General features: G+C 43.8%; 2 protein-coding genes across 5 annotated transcripts; both read right to left on the reverse strand.

Annotated features, from left to right (window-relative positions):
- Positions 1–398: 398 nt before the first annotated feature.
- Positions 399–10,169, reverse strand: masp1 (MBL associated serine protease 1). Of its 4 annotated transcripts, none has more exons than XM_067247013.1 (11): positions 10,134–10,169; positions 9,074–9,293; positions 7,514–7,691; positions 6,941–7,072; positions 6,065–6,261; positions 4,333–4,480; positions 4,044–4,165; positions 3,616–3,694; positions 2,380–2,517; positions 2,219–2,293; positions 399–1,701 (listed from the first exon to the last, which is right to left on the reverse strand). In XM_067247013.1, the coding sequence occupies exons 2-11, from the start codon at positions 9,269–9,271 to the stop codon at positions 857–859; spliced, it is 2,112 nt and encodes a 703-aa protein (XP_067103114.1). In that variant the 5' UTR covers positions 9,272–9,293; positions 10,134–10,169; the 3' UTR covers positions 399–856. The 4 variants fall into 4 exon arrangements, with proteins under 4 accessions (XP_067103114.1, XP_067103113.1, XP_067103115.1 ...); XM_067247012.1 differs by lacking the exon at positions 10,134–10,169 and adding an exon at positions 9,568–10,074; XM_067247014.1 differs by lacking the exon at positions 10,134–10,169 and adding an exon at positions 9,568–10,074 and having other exon boundaries at positions 1,674–1,701; positions 2,212–2,293.
- A 4,381-nt stretch (positions 10,170–14,550) lies between these two features.
- sst1.1 (somatostatin 1, tandem duplicate 1) lies at positions 14,551–15,892 on the reverse strand. The gene is made up of 2 exons (XM_067247028.1): positions 15,548–15,892; positions 14,551–15,048 (listed from the first exon to the last, which is right to left on the reverse strand). The coding sequence occupies exons 1-2, from the start codon at positions 15,683–15,685 to the stop codon at positions 14,842–14,844; spliced, it is 345 nt and encodes a 114-aa protein (XP_067103129.1). The 5' UTR covers positions 15,686–15,892; the 3' UTR covers positions 14,551–14,841.
- Between the last annotated feature and the right edge of the window lie 3,568 nt (positions 15,893–19,460).

The raw sequence follows: 19,460 nt of genomic DNA on the forward strand, positions 1-19,460 counted from the left end.
ATTAAATATCTGAGTAATGTGTCTGCCCTTTAACCAATCAGGTGCTCAATGCTACACAGGTTGTGTGAACAAAAACATGAGTATAATGGAGAGATTATGACAACTACAGAGGCAAAAATGGAAGTCGCTGATGTAGCGATAAAAACAAAATGGAGAAACTCAAAATCCCCCATTGGCATGTCTAGCATCACATGCCAGGATTTAGCAGAGGCTGTCTGTGAAACTTTGGGGTCTCAAGAACATCAGAGCAATGCAAAGCCACACGCAACGGTGCATATATTAGTGAGGTAACCTCTGATGTCAGAAACAACCTGAACAATAGAAAGGAAACCCTTGTGATTTATATAGATTGCATACAGAGATGCTCTAAGTAAATACAAACTTTATTGATGGTCTTGGAAATGTATTACGTTGTGTACGTAAGGTGGTTTCTCAGAAGAGACCATTTTGGAGGAACCCATATTACAAACACTGGGAAATGTCTGATTTGGGGTTAATCAAACATGGCAATGGAATAATATTAAATTCATTGTTTTGTAACAGCTGATGTATAGTATAGTTGTTGATAGCAACGTTAGGCTAAATATAAAAGGCTTTTGACAGCGTCGGAACTGTCTATGACATCTTTAGATATTCTTTTAAGCTATATAGATGAAGTGTTTTGTGTATTTTGTAATGGTATTAGTGTTTGAAAGATATTATGCATAGCTCACATCGACATTTAACCCCAACGTGTAAAGCTAACTTACAGTACAGTTTGCATAGTGATTTATTATGGCGATATATTTCAGAATATAAAAGTGTGTAAAAGTGACTGAGTCAGAGGAGTGTACTGAGGAGAGCAGTGGTAAATACCTCACCACCAGGATCCAGTCCCCAGGTGAGCGTGCAGCCAGTCTACGTACTTGGCCACCCTGGTGTAGACCCCATACACTCTCTGACTTCCACACTCCTCTGGGCCCCCCCAGGACACCAGTCCATGGGCCACCCAGCGTCCCCCCTCAGGATCCTCCATCACAAAGGCCCCTCCACTGTCCCCCATGCAGGTGTCATGGCCTCCCTCATAGAAGCCGGCGCAGAACATGTTGTCGGTGATGTTCAGAGACCGCGAGGCGTAGCTCGACTCACACTCCTCCTGGGCCACCACCGGCAGCTTTACGTACTGCAAAACGTCTGCCACCAGGCCCGTGTCCGAGGCATTAGGGTTGGAGATGCCCCAGCCAGCCACCAGCCCCAGGGTGTTGAGGGGCGGGGCGTGGCGTCCCTTGCCCTGGGGAGGGGGAAGGCAGACGGGACGGACAAGCTGGCTGAACGGGACCGCGTGGCTCAGCTTGACCAGGGCGATGTCGTTGTCATAGTTACGGGGGTCGAAGTTCGGGTGGAGGACGATCCTCTCCACGGAGCGGTTCACGGCCTGGTCTTTGGCACTTGCGTTGCGGAGGCCGAGGTAGACGCGAATGTGTGCAGGCGCCACGGGCACCACGCTGGCGTCACGGCGCTTAGAACGCAGCACGTGGGCGGCGGTGAGGACCCAAGACTCAGAGAGAAGTGCACCGCTGCCGAACCAGCTGTCCTCTGGCACACGAGACACATCCTCTATAGTCAGCAGAACCTGCCAGGGGAAGAGGCCTGACACTGCATTGCGCCCGCCAACGATGCGTTTCATCTGGGCAGGGAAGGGCTGTGATGGCTCACCGCAAGCTGGAAAGACATGTTTAAATATTACTTATATTATATCACAGCAATCAATATCGTTTATCCTTTATGCACTACTTCTGAACGTGCCAAACATCGTCAAAACATATCGGACGATTCCTTTAGGGATTTGTGCCTTAAAGGGGCAGTTCTCTGAAAAATCTAAAATATATTTGTATCCGTTTAGGTAGTTTTGGTGTGAGTTTGAGATATTGGCTTCTCTCGGACCTATTTGAGCGAGAGGGCACTCGGTTTTTGGTGTTCAAAGTGCTAAAGAAAATACCTTTGGAAAACTCAACCTTACAAGAAATCACAACTTGGTTCCTCTAGATAATCCACACTTAATTTTTTTGCAATTTCATTTAGGAACTATATTCATGGGGTTTACTAGAGCCATCTCATGAATGCATTGTGGTGTGGGAGAATTGTCTTTTCATGGATTTTCTACCTTAATTCTTAAGTTTCACATGAAACTATAAGGGAAACTAAAAGGGTGTATGAAAGTGCATATCTCACATCTCACCAGGTATACAGGTAGGGAGTTTGGTTCCAAGTTCTACGTTCATCCAATCTCCCCTTTCCCCACAGGTATAAGTGCCTGCAGCCAGAGTGTATGGTACAGTTATACATACACATACAACAGCACTGCAGTACAGTGTGTGCACTAGAGACCGGACAACCCACTGTTAGTCTTGGGGTGAATCTGCAACATGGAAGTCCTGCAGCTGTACTGAATCTTAGACCCATACTGAGTGCCTCTGTCTGGGCTCTCGAAGATCACGTCAGCCATGGCAACCTTCTCTGGAGCTCCACAGTCCACCACTGAGGAGGGGGAGAGGAAACACAGTTATGACGGACTGAGTTACATTTACATTTTAGTCATTTAGCAGACGCTCTTATCCAGAGCGACTTACAGTAAGTACAGGGACATTCCCCCCGAGGCAAGTAGGGTGAAGTGCCTTGCCCAAGGACACAACGTCATTTGGCCTGGCTGGGAATCGAACTGGCAACCTTCAGATTACTAGCCCGACTCCCTCACCACTCAGCCATCTGACCTCCCGAGTTCTTTGTCTTAAAAAGTGCTCTGTGATCACAGACATGAAACAATGTGTAGAAATTAGATATGTGAGCTGTCTAAAATAGAGAAAATTGCAGGCAGCAGATCAGACACTATCCTTTTGAAAAGGTCCACATGCAACAGATAAACGCTGTCCTCCTATGAACAAGTTATGCTGGATTGACTGATTGCACACATTACAATGATACGAATGGGTACACACTTGGAGAGCAATTAAATGAATTGCTGGAGAGTGACGAACCACTCATTTTAGTATTGTACCTCATCATGTAGGCACAATCCTATACAGTTCCAAATGTTTGGATCTAACTTGGATATTAATGTTTATGTTATTTGCTTTAGGACATGTCTCTGTTAGTAGCACAAACACAAACAAACTCCATTTGGTAGATTCCAGGGCTCGAGTTTATTGCAAAGAGAAATATTTTAACATATTTAACATTTAAACAAAGTCTCAGATTAGGAGTTTAATGGACGGCACATAATAAAATGATATATGACTTATCTTCTAAACACCACTCTTACCTACTATACTGTTAACAACTGCTGCCTGACAGGGCAACCTGATGTTGTGGCATTCTGATAGGGGTCTAGAGCAGTGTCTGACTGGTTAGAACTCAGGGCAGAAATCAGAAGCTTCTCTGAGATTTATTTTCTGGAGGGCAGCGGAACAGGGTATGAGGCACAAGAGGAAAGAGAGAGAAAATGAAAAGACAGTATAGTAAAAGACACAAAACACAATTCATAAGGTTAGTGCTAGAACTTGTCATCTGTCAAAAAATAAATCCTGACCATGATATCAATCATATTAAATTGGTATGTTCTGTTTTGTTATTTCTTACTTTCGCACTGTGGAAGACTGCTACTCCAGTTGCCATCTTTCTGACATTCTATCTGGTAGTGACTCAGCTCCTCTCCATCCTTTTAGAAAGAAAAAGAAGGAGAGAAATATATTTGTTTATGTTTTAGCTAACATTCACAGGATTCCTGTGATTTCATGCACAAATGAGGAGGAACCAGTATTGCGGGAAGGAGGGGTGCCTGAGGACCCCTGTGGCCATGTGAGGAACTGTTGCTCGTCATAAATAGCATGATCCACTGTTGGCGGCCACAAGAGGGCAAACAAGATCTTCTATACCAAAAAAATAAATAAACACTTGCAGAAAATATGACAAAAATCCTATAAGAAACAAGCCTTCTTTTAAAATTGATCTCAGGCAAAACAGTTTCTCCTCATTGCATACATTCTCTCTACTCAGGCCAGCCTCACCTTAAACAGACTGTAGCCAGGGTCACACGTCACCAGGACATGGTCTTTGAAAGAGTATTGGACCTGGGCTGGGTTCAGCTGGCCGTGGAGAGGTGTCACAAGGGCTGGACACTGTTGGCTGGCTGAAATACAAGATGGGTTACAAATGACTAAGGACAAACATACACACAAATGTATGAATGTAAAGTAAATGCTAAGGTCTCATCATAAAAAATATTGGGTAATAATAGTCTTAGCTTTGGTGCCCCCTGACTGTGACCGCTATGTGAGGATTTATTCTCCGCCTCACCGACAGAGGTGTATGTCATCCTCCAGCCGGTGTTCTCCCCAGAGTTGTCACTGTGGAAATACACCTCCACCTTGTTGCTGTCTGTCTGGATCCTGCCTGGTGACTGGCCACCACAGAAAGGACCAAACTCCTTCTGTCCATCCTGGATCTGAGGGTCACACATCACTTACATTTACATTTAGTCATTTAGCAGACGCTAAAGTGACTCCCTGATCACTTCCATCACCATTAAAATCACCATCACCATCGCCATCTTTTTGTGTGCAAGCTATTCAAGTCAGATGCACTGCCCAAACCATAATGTAATTTGTGTTTGGTGATTATCATGTATGGCTTCAACTTGCATTAAGCATCCATTTCAGGAAAGATAAACTGTAGTGATCATACTTTCAGACAGGGATGTGAGAGATCTGTCTCACCCATAGATGGTGTTTAGGGCAATTTGTTGTGGGTATGACAGAGATGCCAGTGCAGCCAAAGGAAAGTCCACAGCCCTCCAGTTCCCAGGCACTGGCCAGGGGGAATGTTACTGCCCTCCAGTTCCCAGGCACTGGCCAGGGGGAATGTTACTGCCCTCCAGTTCCCAGGCACTGGCCAGGGGGAATGTTACTGCCCTCCAGTTCCCAGGCACTGGCCAGGGGGAATGTTACTGCCCTCCAGTTCCCAGGCACTGGCCAGGGGGAATGTTACTGCCCTCCAGTTCCCAGGCACTGGCCAGGGGGAATGTTACTGCCCTCCAGTTCCCAGGCACTGGCCAGGGGGAATGTTACTGCCCTCCAGTTCCCAGGCACTGGCCAGGGGGAATGTTACTGCCCTCCAGTTCCCAGGCACTGGCCAGGGGGAATGTTACTGCCCTCCAGTTCCCAGGCACTGGCCAGGGGGAATGTTACTGCCCTCCAGTTCCCAGGCACTGGCCAGGGGGAATGTTACTGCCCTCCAGTTCCCAGGCACTGGCCAGGGGGAATGTTACTGCCCTCCAGTTCCCAGGCACTGGCCAGGGGGAATGTTACTGCCCTCCAGTTCCCAGGCACTGGCCAGGGGGAATGTTACTGCCCTCCAGTTCCCAGACACTGGCCAGGGGGAATGTTACTGCCCTCCAGTTCCCAGGCACTGGCCAGGGGGAATGTTACTGCCCTCCAGTTCCCAGGCACTGGCCAGGGGGAATGTTACTGCCCTCCAGTTCCCAGGCACTGGCCAGGGGGAATGTTACTGCCCTCCAGTTCCCAGGCACTGGCCAGGGGGAATGTTACTGCCCTCCAGTTCCCAGGCACTGGCCAGGGGGAATGTTACTGCCCTCCAGTTCCCAGACACTGGCCAGGGGGAATGTTACTGCCCCCCAGTTCCCAGGCACTGGCCAGGGGGAATGTTACTGCCCTCCAGTTCCCAGGCACTGGCCAGGGGGAATGTTACTGCCCTCCAGTTCCCAGGCACTGGCCAGGGGGAATGTTACTGCCCTCCAGTTCCCAGGCACTGGCCAGGGGGAATGTTACTTATGCCTAATCCAGTGTCTACCTTGCAGTGACCTTTCATAGCATAGTCTGGATTGACCTCTGGTTTACCCAGATTACTTGCATGTTTGTGTAATAGTTTGGCTCTAATGCATACAAGCTGAAGAACAACACAACTCTGGCAATCGCTAAGCTTCAGACACATTTGTGCTATGTATGGTCTTGGTTAGAAGGAGTGCACATGGCATTGTAGCAAGGACAGGTGACATCCAAGTAACCCTCACCTTGATGTAGTCATAGGGACATGTAACGTCAGGGTGATCCTCAACGTCAAAGGTTTTGTCAAACTCCAGTACGAGCAGGAAGCCTTCCTCCAGCTGGATGCGGTAGAGGCAGTCCGAGCTCTTGGGGTAGGGGTTAGGGAAGTCAGAGCTGGCCAGCACGCCTGACCTCTCAGTGAACACGTTGTCACTGCACTTGACTGAAACATATCACAGGGAGCTTCTTTAGATCAGTGGTCTCCAACCCTGGTCCTCAGGACCAGGGTTGGAGACCTGCCATGCATGTTTTGGATGTTTCCCTGCTCCAACACACCTGATTCAAATGAATGCTCATCATCAGGCTTAGATTAGGACCCATTCATTTAAATCAGGTGTGTTGGCACAGAGAAACATCTAAAACATGTAAGGGCAGGGGGTCCCTGAGACCAGGGTTGAAGACCATTGCTTAATCTACAGAAGAATATCATAAATGTTACATATGCTAAAAATATTATCATGATACACCTTCGCATGGATTCTACAAGGAATTAATAAGGATTATTTTATATTCATATACTCTTGTTGATACTAGGCAGAGTAGTGAATGCAGTGTGAGAAAGAAATATTAATAGCTCTCTGTCACCTTTAAGAATGAGAATGTTATAGCCAAATTGAGTGGTAGCTAATTAACATTTCTCAGAGCATTAGCAAGCTTTGCACTGAGCCTTTATCCCTTAACGGACTATTGTGGGAACAAAATTATTAAAAAACATTATGTATGTAAAAGGAAGTAGCTATGGATTGAGTTAATTCCACACACATACAAAAAAAGGTTGAACGAAAACTTTCTGGCGATCTAAAATTGATCAAAAAATAAATCTAAAAGTGTGTAAAATGTACCTCGACAGGTCCTGTTGTCTGAATGCAGCAGGTAACCGTAGCGACAAGAGCAGTAGTAACCTGCCACAAAATTGTGGCAAAAATGGTCACAGACCAAGTCCTCATCGTTCCTGTCTCTACACTCATCCACGTCTGTGTGGTGGGCGTGCGACAATGAGTTATGAGGAAATGAGGGAGGAAGAGAGAGAGAAAGTGTCAGTCACCAGGAATCTCCTTAAAACCGAGAGCACTTATTTAGTATTATTCTTTACCTTAAGTAAAACACAATAACGTGGCTAGTTTTCCTTTTTTTTTTTTTTGTAAACTTGGTTTTCAGGGTTATTTTGAGTAAAATGCAAAAACTATATAAGACATAGTAATACTGGTAATTGAATAGAGCTCAGGGAGAGGTTATCTATGAGACGAAACGTTGTGTGATTCAAGTCTGTTTTTTCCTTGTCAGTCTTACAGAAGCATAGGAACACAGATATTAGCACATATTTATTAGAGTTAACACTGAAACATTCATATTTTATGTCTTGTTTTAGGTTTGTAATAAAATACTATGGATGTAATTGATGTCTGGACCCTCACCTACGGCACTGTAATGGGCCTGGAAACCAGAATAGTGCTCCTCATCAGAGAAGTCCGACCTGAAACAGACACTGAGAGAATTCTTGGGGGAGGTGATGACCCGCTCCCCTGGGACACGCTCAGTGTCTGTGTTCTCGCGGCCACAGAACACAGCAAGCTCCTCCCTTTCCGCCTCTACCTGAATACACAAACACATTTACATTACATTAAATTTAGTCATTTAGCAGACGCTCTTATCCAGAGCGACTCACAGTAAGTACAGGGACATTCTCCCCGAGGCAAGTAGGGTGAAGTGCCTTGCCCAAGGACACAACGTCATTTGACACGGCCGGGAATCGATCTAGCAACCTTCAGATTACAAGCCCGATACCCTCACCGCTCAGCCACCTGACTCCGTTCAAACACGTTCAAAAAGCACACGTCCCGACAAGGCAACTTAGTCCTGAAGAAGGACGCTCAGAGATACGAATTTGCATGCCTGTAAATCATCTAACGGGAACTAATTGTGAACTACATGATTGATTCATACCACCTTCCTCCTCTACACCACAACCCATGAGAGACCCTGGTTAATGTTGTTTACATTACAGACAAGGGCAGTCGCCTTATCTGGTGCTCTGATAGCATGTTTACACTAGGACTGTCACTGAACGGACGATTACCCCCGAATAACACAGAACACAAAAAACTCCCAAGGTCTACAAGAAAAAGAGTCCTTGTAACATTGTTGCAAAAAATATTTAGCTTCCGACAGTAAACTTGTTGTTCATAAAGTGGCCATGAAGTTCACAAATTACTTAAACTTAAAAATAACAAAATCAATCAAGAGTGTTGTTGCTGTAGTGCATTGCCGTAGGACTTACATTTGAATGATGAGGTAAGGGCAAGCTACGTCTGAGACTGCTTGAACCTGACAGCTCTGTTTGATTTATTTACATTTTAGCAGACGCTCTTATCCAGAGCGACTTACAGTAAGTACAGGGACATTCCCCCGAGGCAAGTAGGGTGAAGTGCCTTGCCCAAGGACACAACATCAGTTGTCATGACCGGTATTCGAACTGGCAACCTTCGGATTACTAGCCCTATTCCCTCACCGCTCAGCCACCTGACTCCCCGTTTATGGTCTTCAGAGAAGGAAGGAACACAATAGCCTGGCAAACCAAGATATACAACAACACCATCGCCCACTGTGCTTGCTTTTACTGTGCTTATTACTGGCACAAACTATCTGTTCAGCTATTATCCTGTGGTATTCAGGTCCACTCCCCTGCTCACTGGGCAGAGAGAAGAAGCTTGGCTGGAAAAGATATCCCAGAGATACCACTTTAAAATAGACAAAACTAGACATCAGAACAGCCGATTTTCCAGTCTGCTTTTCATAGAATATTTTCATATAATATATATAAATATCCTATGAACAATGTGATGGCAAATGTGTCCAATAGTGAACTGGTACCATGCAGTTTAGCACTTTTAAATAAAAAGAATTGTCAATAGCCTAACTTCTGGTATTTTCATGCACCGCTGGATTTGACCTCGAATGCACACGTATAAACTTACCTTTACATAGTCATATTCACAGAGATAGGACGGCTCCAAATCGAAATGAACAAAGTAAAGTCTAATTTGGAAACCTTCCGGGACGCTTATGTTCCAGCAGAGCTCTGACTCCTTGGGATAGGGTTCAGGGAAGTTCGGCGACCGGATGATACCATACATGTTATTCAGTGGAACGACCAGTGCCCCGACGGACACCATGGACAGCAACAGAATAAGAAGTCTAAGGAGGAGATAATAGTGTACATGTAAAGTTTCATAACGAGAAAAACAAATGGTAGACTGCAATTTCACACATCGTTTGAAAAATGACATAGCCTACTGCGTGCGGGCGTTAGCAAATAGTGACATTCATCATGCATCTGAATATAACGTTAACGTTAATGCATATGAAGACAATAGTAGAATTTTGGGGAGAACTAAGCGACATATGCTGTTTAGGAACCAGTCAGACGATATTTAAATTGAAGTCCATGCTTATTCTCGAAAACGCTTACCTCATCACTAATGGAGTGGCATCCATGTCTCGATTGCTTTCTGCGACACTAAAATCACACACTGCACTTCAAATTCGCGCACACGCTCTTTACTTCACTTGAAATCCTTCACGAACACAGTTTAATGATAGAGAGACACTGGCGGAAGCGGGCATGCATACTCGATTGGATTCGAACGTTCTATTACCATCGAATTGGTTTTCTAATGTCTTGAACCAAAATCCCCGTGTCAGTACAAAGACCAAGCGTCTTCATCAACAAGACCCAAAGCCTTCCTATTTGTACACAATGAGACCAGACCAATAGCCTACTAAAACGGGAAAGATTAAAAGGAAATGCTTTATAGCCTATTTATTTGCCAAGACGTTTTGCTAATGGACGCAACCCGGACCGACCTCACATTCCTTGTCATTGCGATATAGCCTGCATTTTTATTCTTATATAAAAATGAAAGTGTAGTTTTCAAAACTGAGTAGCCTATAGCCTATAATGCCAGTTTAAATTGACTTCCTCCTCTTTCCTGTACGGTCCAAAGAAATATCTCTTGTTAAGTAGGCTATATTTACCACTTGGAGGCGCTCTTTATGTTCTTTGCTTCAACATGTCCACAGTTTATTGTTGTCTTAAATTATTACCCCTTATTCAGTTAGATTTGCTTTGAGACTCATGTAGCGGATCCTGAAAAGCAATGTAGTCTACACGTGATGCATATAGGAGGTGTGGCAGGCAATCAACCAACTGAGCTAAGTGGCAAGATGTTTCATTGGACAAAAAAACTTTTCAAATAGGAGGACAGAATGCAGAAAATGTTATTCCGTACAAGATGGCTATAAAAATCAAGAAGCAAGCGGATCAAGTGTAGACTTGTGAATGTAGCCCACATAATGCCAAGTGAGTCATACTTAATACATGAGTTTTGAGACCTCTTCCGGTTGCTTCATCAGGTTGATGAGTGTTTCCCCCCCTGGTGGACTATCCTTGCACTGCATGCACCAGAGGATCTTCAAAATGGACGCCGTCAATTAGTGACCGATGCAGTTTTGAATTCAATGTTTTTGCCGGTTTTGAAAAAAGTTAAGAAATTTCAATTTTTACTGATACTTCAATTGGAATATTTATTGTATTGATGCAACTTACAATTACTTAATATTTTGTAACTTATTTTATAGTAACATCGTTTTGAAAATGTGTGTAGGCTGGTGGTGAAACTGGTCGGGTGGGCAAAAGTTGCACATAAGTTGGCCAGTTAGCCTAGTTCAGCTGTACAAGTATACTTACCTGTCCGGAGGTCAGGTCTGAAGCTAAGAGCAAAACGGAGCACAGCCGGCTTCTCCAGGTGAACAAAATTGTACTTTATGGCTAGGTGCTCTTCTGTAGCTGATAATCCAGTTCTCCAAAGCACCCGCCCCCGCATGTAGCCTACCGGCTGTTACCCAACTAGCTAGCAACCAGTTAGCTAATACTTGGTCAGCTTTGTTTTCCCTGTATTGGGCGCTGTTGAGCTAATATTGTGGTGGGACTGATCAGATTATTAAAGCAATAAACCACGAGAGGGGAATCAAATTATTATAAATCCTGTAACGTTAGAGCAATCGGTGCCAATCTCCGATTGGAGTGGATGACACAAGGCGCGAGCCAAGGTGGTTCTCTCTGCTCATTGCGCGGTCTTCAGACAGTGACTTTGTTACTGACTCATAATGATCGTTTGATGGCGCTTCTTGCGTACAGAAATGGCAAGGTCGGAAAAAAAATTATTGGCTAAAGGATGTCACACATGTTGCGGGGTAGACGGGTTAGGATATTTGATGTTACATGTTAGCCTATTCACTTGAACAGCTAAAAAAAAAGACGAAATGTAAACAGCTGTCGGAATGACAAGACAGGCAGTGGATAATATCATACTGGTTTGAGAATGTCTATTGTGGTTTTAGGCTATTACTGTAACATTGGGGATCCAGTCGTAAGTGTGGATGGCGGAGCAGTAGCATAGCCCACGTGTGTAAAACGAAAGTTGCATTTGATCAATCAAGTAGGCGGCTTATCTGCTACAACTAGCCTGACAGCTCATTTAGAATAAGTAACAAAAAATACTTGAGTGAAGAGGGCACTTGACTGATGCCCATTGTCAGGCTGAGGGTTAATGAGGGCTCTGGATGAAGAGGTCCGCTATCTACTCGGACCGTGTTCCCTCTGGTGCATTGTTCGTCTGAATGACCGAATTTACCGACGTCTCCTTTGTTGTAGTAATGGCTTCCTTCAATGAATTTATATTCATTCATCCTCCTCTCAACCTTGTCACTTAACCTCTTGTTCCATCTTCTTAGTGTTTACGGCCAATCCTCTACTTCTGGCCTGGAGATAGTTCCAGCTGGATTTGTGGTGTCTTCAAAGCACCTACATTTTCAAATTGAAGCAAAGTAAAGTTCGTTTATTTTATATATATTTCTTATAACATATTTGATTGAGGAAAAGATGAGAAGAGTAGCTAAGAGGGAAAGGAGGGCAATACAATCTCACTCAAGAATCTTCCCAGATAATTCCCAGGGGATTGGGGCTTCGGATGCTTATCACACATTCACAATTCTACTTATCAGCCAGCGCGGGCGGCTGCATTTGTGGACGTGACAATTCAAGACAAACATCTTCAAACGGACGGGTTAAGCTCGCCCAGCGATCAATATAGCTTTTCTCCTTGTTGTAGGAGAATGTCGTTACGTGAGTGACATCGTCTGCCTTTACGCAGAGGTCACTTCAGCCATTATTGTAATCATGGAAGTGATCATGCAATGTGCTGGTTACTTATGTTGGCTTATCAAGCACTTCCTGTATCAAAATTATGTGAGAACATGAGATAGCCAACATATAGAGACACATAATGTGAATCTTATCGTATCTAGTGTATGGTGAAGATACAGCAGATAAGTGTCTTATAGCTGCTTTGATCGGTTTAAGCTAATAATAATAATAAATTTTATTTCTAACGCACCTTTCATCTGAAAACAGATCTCAAGGTGCTAAAGGCCATTCTGCCTAAAGGTGGAGGGGATATAGTAGTAAGGATGTGCCAGACACCAGCACATATCCTTCAGGCTGAATGGGTCTAGGTTAACCACAAGTCTCAGGCTGAAAAACAGATAGCACTACAGATAAGTCTGTGTCGGAGTTTTTCCATGTTGTACTGTCTAAGCTTGGAGCTGCTAAATTCATTTCCTGGATGGCCTAAGCAGCCGAAGAGGAAGCGTGCCTCAGGGCTTGGCCAGAGAGCGCCCCCTGCTGCTGATCAGCCTGCTGCTGCACACAGGGGGCAAGACGGATGGAGGTAAACAGAGGTTGTTTCATTGCCCTGCTTCCAAACAGCACACAGCCATGCTGTGTCTTAGATTGAGCTGGCGTCTGATGTTGAAATAAACTCATTAACTGCTGATTTCTGGCCTGGACATAAATATTCATCTTTTGTGTGTGTGTGTGTGTGTGTGTGTGTGTGAATTTCCATGTATCTGTTAAGTGACAAAGAACATTGACCCTCCTCCCCTTACAGTGTGGTCTCCCCAGGTCCCTAAATGGGATCATCTGATGTCTTGGTCATTTTTGCTGCAGCAGGCCACCTTTCTCAAATGTTATTTGACATTATTCTGGGATCAGATCATGAACAGAGCATGGCATTTCAATACAAAGGTGACACTAGTGATTCAAATGCGATCTCTTTATCAGTTCTGAATATATTATTGTTTTGTTTAGATTAATTTAGATTACAAGATGTAAAAGGAATAACATTGCGTGAAAGAAAAGAGGCAGCTGAATTGGATATCAGGGCACAGCATCTCATGCACCAGCCTCTACTGCCTCTACTGACTCTACTGACTCCACAAGACATAGCTGTTCAACAAAAACACCGCTACTCATGGTGTTCAGTTATAATTAGTAGACCCAACTCCCTGAAAGGTTTAAGTGACTTTTACTTAGTAATTGCTGCGGAATTAACATGTCTGATGTTGGCAGTGTGCTGTCATGTGTGTCATGTGTGCTGGTTTATTGGCATCCCAGGTGGCTATTGATGGAAAGATATGGCTTAACAAAAGGGAGATTACGTGTGATAATAAAAATAACAGTTCTGTATCTCCTGTAATAGGTGTGATTTATCAGACATAGATTAGATGGTTTATCAATACTTTCTTTGTCTCGTCTTGACTGACAGACAGCAATTTGTTCGTGTCTTATCCAAAAAGACATGGAGTCCCTCTAATCTGACCCTCACAGGTCATCTGAGAGATCAGACTTTGTCCTGTGAATTGGGCTAGCAGGATACAAGCTTAATGGAGTCAGATGGCTGAGCGGTGAGGGAATCGGGCTAGTAATCTGAAGGTTTCCAGTTCGATTTCCGGCTGTGCCAAATGACGTTGTGTCCTTGGGCAAGGCACTTCACCCTACTTGCCTCGGGGGGAATGTCCCTGTACTTACTGTAAGTCGCTCTGGATAAGAGCGTCTGCTAAATGACTCAATGTAAATGTGGGTTATTCCATCAAGGTGCTGTCTCCATCAATCCACCCACACACTCCACTGACTGAGGTTAGGACTGGCTAACAGCAGTTTGATATTTCAAACTGAAGCGATGTAAAACTCAGGTGTTGAGAGCCGCTGCTTATTGGACATACTTTCTTCTCTGCATGCAACTGTATGTGCATGTATTTTAAAGCATTTGCATACTTCACTGACAAATTAATGGGTGTGCAACATGAAATTGTCAAATTAATCGTTGTACAACTTGAAATTGTGGTTATACTAACCCCAATAGTACAGACCCTACAGGAACTTTAACAGATTTGTATTTGTATCGTTTATGCGTATTCACAATGACGGTTGAGCAACCTTGAATCGAACTTTATTAGCCTAAATTAGTCCACCGTATTTTTATGTCAGAAGTCCATGGCGTACATGACGAAGAACACACGGAACATGAGTCTTAGTGTGGAATCTACACGTTGGTTCTGAAACATATATTTTATTCAAGTAAACAATTAAAAATAGTTTATCTGCCAAAATGCATAAAGCACAGTCGACAGCAAAATTGCATACATTCATACATCTTTCACGTGAATTTTCTCTGAAAAGCCTAAATGGTCAATCAAAACTATCATAATTATTATTGTTAACAGATTCTATTTTTTATGTACATTTTTGGAGAGGCAAGTTTGGCCATGATGATGCATGGGATTTGGGCATGAATTACATGCCATGAGATGAAATGCTTCACGCGGTGAATGGTATTTTAATGAATTAACATGAAGTAAAGGTTTTCCAGAAGAAATTCTTGCATCCCGCTTTGCGTTCACGAGGAGCCAACTGTGGACCAGCAGCGCGCTCCAACTCAAGACGCACATCCTCTTGCTCGGCGCCACGAGACAGGTCTTCAGAATCCATCGCTTCATTTTCTGCTTGCACGAGCTCCGACAGAAGTTCTGCAAGTGTGTACCGGGCAAGTTCCTGGTGATAAAATAAATACAACTTATTCCTCTGTTATAGGCTACGGCATTCCAACACCGATGCAGATAATCGTCACGTAAATGCAGATAATTGCTGCATACACATGTGTCACGTTATAATTGTTTTTGCATTAATTTATCTTCTAGTATAGGCTAGTTGATCATGTGGTAATGTTACAGACAAATAGCAATTTTAATTTATTTTCGTAATTACGCAATCCTGTTACATGCAGGTACTTCTTAACAGTTTTATTAACAAATGTCCACTTGATATCAGGTCTTAAGCAGCATAAAATGCCACCGCATTCTTCATACCCCGGTAATTGTAGAACATCATGGCCAGCAAATCAAATTCCGCATCTATGTGCACCGAGAAAGGTAACACTTCAACCCTTAGCTGCAGGGAAAACTAGGCCGTCGTAATCGTAAAAGTACAGTTACAACATCTGAAGCCATGTCCCTGAGAAGGAAAGATTGTTAAATCTCTCAGAGCTCTGTACCTGTTTGCCTGCAGGTGCCAGGAGTGATCGCTGGAGCAGCTGGCGAAGTTTGGTATCAGATGGCGCGGCGGATACACTGCTGATGACCAGGGCAACGGAGACGAGCCCCAGGACGCACGGAATGCGTGAGGAGAGCATCTTCTTTCGGATCTCTGTGGAGGCAAAGATTGGATTAAGACTGTTCAGTTTATCGGATACTTTTCAAACTGGCTTCTTCGTTTACGCTGCTCCCTCTTTTGCTCAAAATCATCCTACAAACAAGTCTTTTAAAGGGTTCAAATGACGTCAGATGGAAAGGGATTGGGGGGGGCTTCTGTGCGCGTAGCGCTGCCTCACCAATGATCCTTCGTGACAAAGTTTTGATTAAAAGCTACGAATCTGTAAGGAATTTGTGATCTCTTGTTCAACCAGTTAACTAGTGTTGTGTTCCAGCGGAATTAAACCGATTTACAAGTTTTCTCTGTGAGAAATGCAATCTGATTGTCATGAGGTTCCACGACTTTGATCACAGGGCAACTGAACACAAATGGTGAACATTTTCATAATCTTGGGTGTTTTATTTAACTTACACCTGTGGTATTCCTGGTCAAAAACGACGATTAGACATGAATGGGTGAGACTACAATGAATGTAAAAACATTCAAGCACACAATTATCTGATGGACTCTGATGGATAAATGAATATCCATGAGTGTTTGTTATTATAAAAACAAGTCATACATGATGCTTTTTTTTTAACTCAAAAACGAGTTGTAGGCTATGAACCCAGGTCAAGGAGGCATCTCTCCATCTTTGAGTGGTGGAATTCATTTTGTCGTTTTGGCTTTGTCACGCGATATGTTTCTTCTTGGAATTCGATAAAAGAGACAAAATAGGTCATGAATAATCCACGTATGAGCTGACAGATGATAAAAGTAAATATTGGATGAATGTGGGAATGAGCATAGAGCTAGTGACATTTTTAATTTGAATATCTTTCCAGCCACAGCCTGTGCTGCTTGATACAGAGAGTCAAAATGTTGATCGACTGATAGATAGGTCTCTATAATGGGCATGCAGGCAGTATAAGATTAGTCATACGTGTTATCTAGGTGGGCTGTTTACTGAGGATCTCCAAACGACTGCTCTCATCCTGTTCTGCGTACTAAAGCACAGTGCTCCTTCTGTAGTCCTGGTAGTTTGTAATGGGAGGGTGAAAAGTATCATCACTATAAGAACAGATATAATACAATTTAAATAAATGAACACCTGGTTATTATCTACAGAGCAAATTATTATTATTTTATTTTTTTAATCAAATACAATGACAGTGAAGTCTATTTGATACAAATTACAAATGCCCACAGTCTGTGTCATTGTTCTTTTTTAAGCCATAATGCCATGAGTGACCTCCCCGACTTGTGCCATGAGAGACTTCCTGCTGTTCAAATGTGTTTAATCTCGCCACACCATCAGATCCAACACATTATGAAGATTCCACAAAAATAATTTCACAGTGTCTTATTGGGTTTCAGCATGGGTGATCATCTTCTGCATTAGCCTGGAGACTGAGGCCCGATGATCACACACACAGGATGGCTCAAGTTGCTTCTTCCACACTGTGTCACGTTTTCCCTGTGTCTTGTGGAGAGCCCAGCAAATAAGCCCATGTGAGGGCCACTCTGCTGCCCCCTGCTCACCATCTGGCAGTGACCACGGGTACAGCCGATGACAGCCAAGTCACCAGCAGACATGGATGACGGGAGAGAAGACGGGGGAGACGAACGAGAAGAGGCAGTCACTTCATGCCCCATTAGCCCAGCTGACGTGTAATTACTCTCCTTCCTGTCTCTCTCTCTCATTCCCCCCCCCTTCTCTTTTCTATCTTTCTCTCACTCTCCTCTTTGTCTCTTTCTCACACTCACACATGCACACATATGGTGGGCTGTTTGTGTGTGATTAATCTACTGGCTTGTCTTCTGTTCCGCATCAATTGCCAGCCGTCCCTCCCCTTCTCTACCTCAACATCCATTATTCATGAGCGATACGTAGGTGTTTTATAAACATAAAGGTGTGAGTCACACGTAGCTTTTATCTAGCTGTCACATTCCTTGATTTGTTTTTAGGGTGTGTTTCCGAACACATGCGTGTTCAGTATGTTTGTGAATCACTTTACACTGTCACATTTATGGGCTGTCACTGTTTTTGGACAAGCTCAATGTTGGCCCCAATTTTCTCGTGATGTTTGTGATATTGTATTGCTCTCGCAATCTCTTTCTTTTTTCTTTCTTTCTTATGTGTAACTATGACTTCAGTCCCTCGGACATTCTGTACTGTGGACAGTCAACCAACAGTCAGCCACCACTCAATGACCTGCAAACTCATTATCCAATCTGCTGCCAGTGTGTTACATTTGACCGCCTCATCTTTCTCCCTCCTGACGTCCAACGGGGACTAGAAACACTGCATCCAAAAACAGAGCAACTAACGAATGCAGTAGCAGGACAGTGACAATGGTTATCTTCCGTGTCGGTAAAAGCCTCTTTGGTCTCTTGGGTTGTCGACTATCTGACCAGGTCAGACCACATTTCCTGCGTTAGAGCAGGTGGTCAGCACAACAGGTCTCCACAAGCGACTGTCCTGTCCACCTTGTTGTTCACTCGGAACACCTCAGACTTCAAGAGATAACTCTGATACCATCTTCAGATGTTGTTGGACAACATGTTTTTCTCAATACTGGGGGGGGGGGGGGGGGGGGGGGGTAAGAGCTCAGTCCTCCTACCAGGCATCCATCACTAGCGCCACCTTCTACGCTTTGGTGTTTGTGAGTGCTAGCATCAGAACTGGGCTCACTAATCCTTTCAGGAAGATTGGCTCTGTGTTTGGGACAAACCTCGGCGGCTAGAGAAGATGACTGAGGTTTTGAAAAATCAAAGCACCCTCAGCACTAGACTGCCTCACAGGGAGGATTTCTGAGAAGTGGTTCCTGCCAGCGGCCATTAGAGTTTTATATAGCCTCACAGCAGGATCACCAGTGTTGGTGGGGCTCCAGTCAGGCTGCTCACAGACTGTACTGTATTCATACTGAGCAGACTGATCATACGGTTCATACTTTCAATACTGTGTATACTGTTTATACCCTTTATATTGACTAATATTGCATTGCTGGTACATTACATTTAGCAGACGCTCTTATCCAGAGCGACTTACAGGAAGTACAGGAACATTCCCCTGAGGCAAGTAGGGTGAAGTGCCTTGCCCAAGGACACAACATCACGGCCGAGAATCGAACCAACAACCTTCTGATTAATAGCCCGACTCCCTAACCGCTCAGCCATCTGATCCCCATTAAACATTAAACTCTTATTAATTCATTGAAACACACGGTTGGTATCATAAAAAAATAATATTTTTTAAATCTTTAAGCAAAAGTACAAAAAGGAAAGAAAAAAAATGTTTTATTCCTCTTTGCCAGGGGTGCCAATAATTCCAGAGTTGACTGTATCTATTGCAAAGAAATATCCTGTTTTCATACTATTATTGAGAGAGGATCGCAAAGTTTAAATGATAACACAGAGCAGGTCAAACAAACCCAGACAGCACACACCAGTTCAGCCTCAAAAGAAGCATCGATGCAATACCTTAATAATCTGCCAGCTAATTGCCAAAAATAATAAAAATGAAAGTGGAATGAGTCATTGACACTATACGTATAGAACCCAGTCCTCTGAGTCTTTTAATTAAGTTAAAGGTCATTGGCTTCTTACACTCCCACTTCCTGTATTTCTCTATGAAACTCTTATTCTCTATCGTTCAGTCACTTTCTGATGATGGTTCTAATCCGCCTGCTGCAGAAAGAATATGCCACAATAAAAAGACTGTACCTACATTATGGTACTGCGCTGAAGTAATGGTACACAGTATTAGTACCGCA

Source organism: Osmerus mordax, chromosome 11 (assembly GCF_038355195.1).
Source record: "Osmerus mordax isolate fOsmMor3 chromosome 11, fOsmMor3.pri, whole genome shotgun sequence".
NCBI lineage: Eukaryota > Metazoa > Chordata > Actinopteri > Osmeriformes > Osmeridae > Osmerus > Osmerus mordax.

Bases quoted from the DNA above. Each gene is read 5' to 3' on its own strand.
- masp1 (XM_067247012.1), bottom strand. From the start codon at position 9,593: ATGGATGCCACTCCATTAGTGATGAG. The intron at 7,073-7,513 runs GTGAGGGTCCAG...CCCACCACACAG, and splicing joins GGCCCATTACAGTGCCGTAG to ACGTGGATGAGTGTAGAGAC. The intron at 1,702-2,218 runs GTGAGATGTGAG...ATGTCTTTCCAG, and splicing joins ACTCCCTACCTGTATACCTG to CTTGCGGTGAGCCATCACAG.
- sst1.1 (XM_067247028.1), bottom strand. From the start codon at position 15,685: ATGCTCTCCTCACGCATTCCGTGCGTCCTGGGGCTCGTCTCCGTTGCC. The intron at 15,049-15,547 runs GTACAGAGCTCT...TTTTATCACCAG, and splicing joins TGGCACCTGCAGGCAAACAG to GAACTTGCCCGGTACACACT.